This window comes from Chaetura pelagica, unplaced genomic scaffold, assembly GCF_000747805.2.
Source record: "Chaetura pelagica isolate M959 unplaced genomic scaffold, ChaPel_1.0 scaffold300, whole genome shotgun sequence".
NCBI lineage: Eukaryota > Metazoa > Chordata > Aves > Apodiformes > Apodidae > Chaetura > Chaetura pelagica.
Genome location: NW_009951945.1, coordinates 2,089,108 through 2,097,149, shown reverse-complemented (window position 1 = coordinate 2,097,149; position 8,042 = coordinate 2,089,108). Strand labels below are relative to the sequence as shown.

The 8,042-nt window shown below is 44.8% G+C and overlaps 1 protein-coding gene across 1 annotated transcript in view; it reads right to left on the bottom strand.

Moving 5' to 3' along the window:
- The window catches only part of ATIC (5-aminoimidazole-4-carboxamide ribonucleotide formyltransferase/IMP cyclohydrolase), a 28,134-nt gene that overhangs the window by 16,067 nt on the left and 4,025 nt on the right, over positions 1-8,042 (bottom strand). Inside the window, exons 2-8 of the mRNA XM_009996973.1 lie at positions 7,594-7,720; positions 5,746-5,822; positions 5,202-5,268; positions 3,289-3,377; positions 1,957-2,108; positions 1,679-1,835; positions 1-73 (exon numbers count right to left, since the gene is read on the bottom strand). The exon at positions 1-73 is cut by the window's left edge and continues 11 nt beyond it. Coding sequence (XP_009995275.1) covers positions 1-73; positions 1,679-1,835; positions 1,957-2,108; positions 3,289-3,377; positions 5,202-5,268; positions 5,746-5,822; positions 7,594-7,720 — 742 coding nt within the window. The remainder of the gene's footprint in view (positions 74-1,678; positions 1,836-1,956; positions 2,109-3,288; positions 3,378-5,201; positions 5,269-5,745; positions 5,823-7,593; positions 7,721-8,042) is intronic.

Genomic DNA, 8,042 nt, shown 5'->3' with positions numbered 1-8,042 from the left:
TTAAGTTCCTTCACCAGCTGCCAGGCATTGAGGGCATCACACAGGTTGATGAACCCTGGAGAGCCATTCACCACTGCAAAGACACAAATAGACACCTTGAAGCAGAGGAGCACCCAGCCCCACCCAGAGCCTGGAGAGCAAGCAAAAGAGCTGTCTCCCACCAGTAACAGAAATCAGTAGAGTACCTCTTGCTAAATGACCCTGGCTCCTCAGCAAGCAGAAAAGCTTCAGCAACTTGTGAGGAATACACAGCTTGAAACTCAGGAGATGCAAATAGAATTCTCTTCCCTACCAGAAACTGCTGATACGACTTTGGAGTAAGACACACACCACCCCAATGCACCTTCCCTCTTGTGAAAGGGGAACAAAACCAGAGCAGTCTCCCTTATGTTCTCTGCTTTATTCAGCTGGCAGTGCTGTCAGGAAAGAATAGAAAAAGCACATTTCCCTGCTCCCTAACAGGTACGTTTCTTCACAAATTTAGTGAATAAATTTCACATAGTGACTATGGCTCCGATTCAATAAGTACTCTGGCACTAGCCAAACAGCACATGTTGTCTCTAACTGGTGGCAACAGAACCACTCAGAGCCATGAAATTTAGGGCAAGCTTTTAGCAAAATGCCTTATCTGGTCCTTTCATGAGAAATCCATGCCAAGGTCATTCAGAAGTCTGCTCTGAAAACCTTTTGTGCTGGCCCTGCAAGAAGAACTGCTCCTCCTGAAAGGGCAGGGCTGGGAGCACTTCAGGAGATAAGAGAAGATAATCTCAGCAATAGTCCAGGGCCAGAAGAAGTGAACACAGTGCTGTTCTGCTGCCATAATGGGAGGCAGACTTGCAAGCAAATCAACTCCCAGTGCAGGCATGGAAAAGCTTCCTACAAGATCCCAGAACTGAAGGAAGGGAATTCTGCAACACAAAGCTTCACTGTCTGTTCATCAGGACAATGCCTGCACACAAGGCAGAGCTGCTTTCCACCAGCATTAACAGCAGTCTTAAGAACAAGAGCAGTCGGGCTTTATCCTCTCCAAAACAGGCACTTCCCTCACTGCAGCAATGCTGTGCTGAGTGGCACACCCTGTCAAATGGCCAGGACATCAGACCTATCCCAAACTCTTGCAAGTCAGAGTAGTAACCCTTCCCTCTGCCACCATTAGTGGAAGAGGCATTCTAGAAAACCAAGGTAATAAACCTCTGCTCAAAACCATTAAAGAAATTTTAAAAAGAACAAGACCCATTCAAACATAGAGAAGACCAGCTTGATATCCAGACAAGATTAAGTGGTGACACAGAAAGATTGGGAAGATACTAAAGAAGGAACATGGAAAGCAACAAAGCACCTTAAAGGGAAAACACTTCCCACTGCATAATATGGATCTGGTATCAAGCAGAAGTTGCACCACATAAATGTGCCTGAAGGACACACAATCTTAAGCCAACAGAGAACGTGGAGCTGCAGTGAGTCTTGTGGGGGTGAGCAGACAAGCTTTTCTGTCTTGCACAGCTCAATCTTCTCATTGCAAAGCTAGTGCCACTCACTAATAAAGTATTTTTTAAGGCACTGCTGGGCATCCCTTGAAATGAAGTACAGATGGAGTTTTTTAAGTTTTAAAGACAGCTGGTACACATGTCCAACCACCTCCCTCGCTATCCCAGGGCCAGCACAGCCTAGACCTCACCTGTCATGGGAAGTTTGGATCTCGTTGTGTAGAGCTGTGCAGGACTCTGGTGGGGATTCATGCCGTACCTCAGGGGCAGCTGGGACACCCCCTTGCTATACTCTTTCCTAAAGTAGTCAGAGATGGCTGCATCATACTGAGCAGTGTGAGTGAAAGCCTGGGGACAGAACAGGAGACACCCGTCAACTTGCAAGCACCAACTCACAAAGGATTTGGTGTTTAAAGAGGCAAATGAATGAAAAGCCAAGGGCCCTTCGCTGCAAGCAAACACAACCAACCTTCAGTGCAAGGTGACGCCGGGTTTCCATGGAGGTGTCTTTGTCCCTGGATGTCCCCATCTCTTTAGCTACTGCAGAGTAGTCTGCAGGGTCACACACAACTGTCACACGAGCATGGTTCTTGGCAGCTGCCCGCAGCAAGGCAACTCCTCCTGTAAGAGAAGGATGCAGGCATGAAGCACTTCCCTTCTGGACACAGCAGAGAGCCACATCCGAGGCCAAGAGGGACGTGCTCTAATCAATCCTTTGTGCCAGATGAATGTGCCCACTCTCTCCAATAAGGAGAAGTGAATGCAAGAGTGGTTGGTCTTCAAAAAACAGGTTAGTGAGTTTGACTCAATCCACTGGTTAAGGTGCACACTGACTGGCCTTTGCAGATACAGGTAGAGCTGCAGGGGCAAGAGATGATTTACTTCTACACTGCCAAGCAACTGAGGTTCCTCCATTGCTCTGCAAATATTAATGAACCCTGCCCAGGTCCTCTGTGAAGGTAAAATGCCATGCTTCTCCCTCAAATCTGACTCTGTATACCTATTACAACACTGAATCATACAAGATTCTAGGATGTTGCAAAGGACAAGCAGAGGCTGGCACTGTGACACGCTGAGCAAGCGCCACTCCATAAAATGTTTAATAGAAGGCTCTGCTGGGCGTCGTTTGGACTAAACTGCTGCAAGAAAATTCAATCCCAATTCATCCTTATGGCTCAAAACTGCCAGTATTGCTCACAAACTGCCAAGCAGAGATGAAGGAATGGGAAGCCTATTGGGTAAATAACTAGCAAGAAAAGCAAAACTTCTGATGATACAGGTGTCTGTGCTTCCAAACTCAAGTACTACCTGCTCTCCCACATATGCAAAGCAGGAGAGGTATAGCTTTCCTTTTAATAAATTCCTGTAGTGAAGTTTTTTGGCAACTCCCAGAACACTTTCAGCGGGTCAGCTTTTTCCCTCCAAACCTTGCAGGGTTCTTATTTTTATTACTCTGTCAGAGGCTGCAAAGATTATTCATCTGCTCTCAGTTGGAAGCATGTTCTGCCTGGCCTTTCCTAGCACAGCCTTTACATCAGGCTTCTTCCTTTGGGCAGGGCATGACTTTCCCACCTATGGCATGGCTTGCCAGCCTGTCACAACAGCCACTTTTAATTGTTGGACTGCTTAAAAGTAATGAGGTTTACCCCACTATGCTTTCAGTCTGCCGCTTGCAATCCTTGCACTCTTTAAAACACTTCCTTTATCAGTGTGCGAGACCACCAAACAAATAGAAATTACCTGAGACCACTTGAGAGACCAGAACCACCTGGAGAACAGATTTGCTCTCCCTTTAACTTACCAATATCAATCTTTTCTACTGCCTCTTGTACCGTGACACCTGGGGAAGACACAGTCTTCACAAAGGGGTAGAGGTTGCACACCACGACTCTAAGAATTGAGGGGGAAAACAGGGTTACTCAGTGAGAAATAAACAGACCAAGCTTTTTCTCTCAGATCAGGAGCCAATATTAAACCCTAGAGCCAAGGCTTCCTTCTCCACAACACTGAAGAGTAAGTGGTGTTCAGCCAAAGGCCAAGTGATATTGCAAGTGTGAAACAGCACAGGCATTATACAGTGTAACTGCACCCCGTGCATTACACAATGTTACAGAGGACAGAGCTACAGTTTGGAGAAGTTACATAAAAGCAGGAGTTTCTTTAAAATACATGGGCCTGTGTTCAAATGTTTAGTGAGTCTGGTGTGCAACGTGAGCCATTTCAAAGCATTTCAAGTGGGCTTTGACAAGACAGTAAGCACAAGGAGCAAGGCCCGTTGCAAACAAAGCATAAACAGTCTCGTTTCCCACCACTTTCTCAAGAGCAGAGAATTACTTACATACGAATTTCAGGACTTTCAAAATACAAAAAGCATATTAAAGCACTATGGTTTTCAAATCCTCTGTGTCTCTAGTTTTCCCATGACACCCTTTTATTGCCTGTTCTAATAGCCTCTCCCCCCTACCCATTCACACTCCTGACCTGTTGCAAACCATCAGGAATCTGTGGACTTCAACACTACTAAAGCTTTCATCTGTGGAAATCTAGATAATTAATATCAAGGCTTCCCAGCTGGGCTTGGGTATGTAAATTTTATGCAGCTATGCAAAGACCCTCCTCCTGAGCATCAGCTCCTTCTGCTTTATGTAAGACAACCCAAACCTAAATTGCTACTCTGGATGCATGAGCACTGTAAGTCACTCCTGCAAAGACCTGTTCCTCCCCCTGCAATTCAGCAGGGCCTGGTTTAATATGCATCATACTCTGAAAAGCCACCACTGCTGAGCCATCTATGAGGCTCCGTGTGGTTTTAAATTTCAGGTTTTCAAATCCAGCCTGGAAATCCATCTATCCTAGGCACATCAGTTTTTAAAAGTAATTTTAAAAGCTAAGATGCATTCTGGCCCAGTCACCTCAGTTAAGTTCTGCCTCCCATCCTGGCTATACCTACAATTTAGTATGTTCAGTTCAGCCACTCACTTCTAAACCAGGAGCTACCCACAGCCATAGAACTGGTCACTCCCAATCACTAGTTAGATGCTAAAACAAATCATTTAAACATAGTCCCTAACTGTGTGACTGTACTGAGTAAATGGATTCTAACAAAAACCAAACCAAATCTTTGGTCCATGTTGGCACACAAACTGTGTTACTTCAAGTTCTGGCTGCAGCTCATTTGCTCTCATGATGCCCTCTGAAAGTAAGCTGTCTTGTTATCTGTGTGTTTTCTGTCTGTACTCTTTATTTGCACTGGAAATCAGTAAACATTATGCAAATACCAAAGGGTATGTTTACTAAGCAAGTATTTCAAAATTAGGAACCATCATCTGATCAGACACCCAGAGCCAAGTTGAGGAGAGATGCAGCAGCTTCAAAAAGCACTTAATTCAACCCTGCAGGAAGTGTAATGCAGTCGTATATTGACTGAGTGTAAAGGGTCAAAACTCCCAGATAACCAGAAGACAATAAAACCTTTTGACCTCCATGGAAAACACAATGTAACTTTCTTGGTTTAGTTTTCTCTTACTACAAGTGATGAAGATGTATCTGTAGAAAAACAGTGTTTTTAAAAACATAGCATCCCCTGACAGGGAAAAGAACGGAGACTGCAAATCTTATGATGTGCAGATGTTACAATCCTCCCTGCTCCCATTCACTGCTGTCAACTGGTCTCTAATGTTCACTCTTCATTACTGATGAACTCCCAACATTTACCTTACAAGGCTGAAATCCTGTTTGTTCATGTCAGCATTATCCTCTGGAATATTGCGAGCCAAGATGCCTGGTTACAAACAACAGTACATCTTTAGTAAAAAAAACAAAACAAAAAAAAAACAACCCTAAATTATCAGCTAACATTTTTTTAATTCATCATCTTTCTTCAGACTGTGCTTTTACTCAGAGACTTGCAGCCATCATCTTCCCAGTTCTTGTTCAGACAACAGTCCTCAGCCATTACTCTACCCTATTTCCATTTTACTGACTCCTTGCCTGTAAAGATTCCATACTGACTTTTTTTTTTCCTCCTGTGCTAAATCCTAGAGCATTCCAAGTGCTGAACACCAACCTCAAACATTTATTTACAAGCATTCAGTTGCTACCCTTCAAACACTCTTCCCTTCTTATGCTGCTAGAGCAGCTCTGTTCTCATTACCTAGTTCTTCCACACAATCTTTAAAAGAAGACATCTGCCAACTTCCCACCCTCACTGCCCATGGATATCTCTTTTAGACTTGAAAATATTTTATCAGAAACATACCAGCATGGACTGCAGGATGAAGGGTTTTCACACGTCCACCTAACATCTCAGGGAATCCTGTCAGGTCTGAAACATCTCTGCACAACAAGGAAACACAGCATGATAACACACGTGCCCTACTGACTTAATCTCTAGGTCAAATGTTTATTATCCCCATCAGGGCAGTAATTGAGATCTACTGAAAATGTTGGGGTTTTTTGGAAGGAGATACGTTTTTTTTTTGGTCCACCTATTAAAAAAACACAACCAACACACACAGAAAAACACCACACACCACCTTCCCCTCAGCGACAGGAAAAGTTTAGAGAGAAAATACATGCATGATTCCTGTCATCTTCAGCACCTTGTATCTCAGCAAGAACACAACATATGGTGTGTTACTAAACTGCTAGGAAAAACCTCTGTTGCCTGACAGACTGGGGTGCATCCTTCTTACAGAAGCCTGGGAAGCAGTTCTGAGATGAGGCATTCTACCTAAGGATAGATCTGACTGCTTTTATTATGGTTGGCATCTGTCAACTAGTTAACAATGCTGCTTAGGTAAAGAAAGATCAGCAGAAACAACTAAATTGTTGATTTACTGCTCTCACTCTTCGCAGGATGTTGATCTGTATTTTAAGCATAAGCTACATCTGACAGAATACAGAAAGGACACTGCTTTCTATAAAGTGACCCAAGTAAATAAATAAGTAAATGAATTTCACTACAAAAACCTGCTGCACCAAAGAAGAAACAACTACTTTTCTCATAAAAGGTACAAGGTCATGGGTCACACTCAACTAAGCAGTATGGTTGTTTCTTGCATGCATCAAAAAAACCCCACAACAATAAACAAATCCCAAGTCAACATGGTCTATAGAGAGAATGGAAGATCATCCTCAAAAGAACCAATACCTCAATATCCATTTTCCCAGCTCAGCCAAAACGTTATTTGGAGTTTCACCACTCCCAGTGACTGCTTATGATGGCAAAGGAACAATAAATCAGAGCAGGAAGGGGAAATGTGGCCATACTTTGCTTCAGGTTTCACTGATAGTACAGCCAAGCAAAGAAGTTGAAGAGACACGACCAAGCACTGGGTAACAGCAAGGACAGGGAGCTCTGGAGGCAGTTTATGTTCATGCTGATACAACCCAAGAGCCTATCACTGGAAGCAAAAGAGGACTCACAGTCACCTGTCCTGCCAAATAATGGACAAAAAACTGTATTTATTGCCCAGAGCTCCTTGTTTGTTGTTTTTTTTTTAATCACAGCATCAAAGAAACAAAACCAAACTTCCCCAGAATCGTGGGTAAAAACAGACAGTGACTGCACGTGGCCCCTGCTCAAACAGCAGATGCACAGCAGTTGAAGACTGTCTGGAAAAGCTGAGCATCACGCTGGAAAAAAAAATGATTTGTGACAAATTATTTCCAGCAGGCTTCCATCTATTCCTCACACCTCACCTTTCCTGTCCCAGGAGCAAAGCTCAGCTTTCACCTAGCTGTGAAGTGCAGCACTAGGGTCAGATTATTAATTTCACAACAGCTCATTGTCCTACAGGGAAAGAAAGCAAGCTGGCTGGGAGCAGACAAAGCTCCATCTCCAACACAAGGCTCCTGACATCTCTGTGTGTGCTGACCTGCACAGTAACACCTTTCAGCCTCAGTCAACTACCTTCAGGCCAAGAAGGTTTTGCAGCTTGCCCTGAGGCTTTTGAGGTGGGTTGTTTTTTTTTGGAAGGGAAGACTTTCAGACCAGTTTTAAAGCTTTTTTTTTTTGCTCACAGACAGAGAAAACAATCGAAGCAACCTCAGGACCCAAAGGAGCATTTCTTTTTTTTGCAGGAGACGTTCAGGAACAGTGTACCTGACAGGCAAGCCAGCATCTCTCAGGGATTTGGCTGTTCCTCCGGAGGCAATTAAACCCAGGCCGAGAGCGTTCAGACTCTTTGCAAACTCCACCAGGTTGGTCTTGTCGGAGACGCTGAGTAAAGCTGAGAGAGAGGGGTCGGGGTGGGGGAGAAAGCACAACACGTTTTGGCTTTAAACGCAGAACAAGAGGACGGGGACACCAGGATGAAGGGCCTGAGGACTTTAATAAGTCCTGTAACTTGATGAGGAGACAGGGGAGGGGAAGCAGGAGCTGAGCGCGGATCCCCACCCTCCTCAGGTGATGAGGGGTCCCGAGGTGAGGAGGCCCCAGGTCAGGAGGGCCCCCAGGTGAGGAGGCCCCAGGTGAGGAGGGCCCCCAGGTGAGGAGGGCCCCCAGGTGAGGAGGGCCCCCAGGTCAGGAGGCCCCAGGTCAGGAGGGCCCCC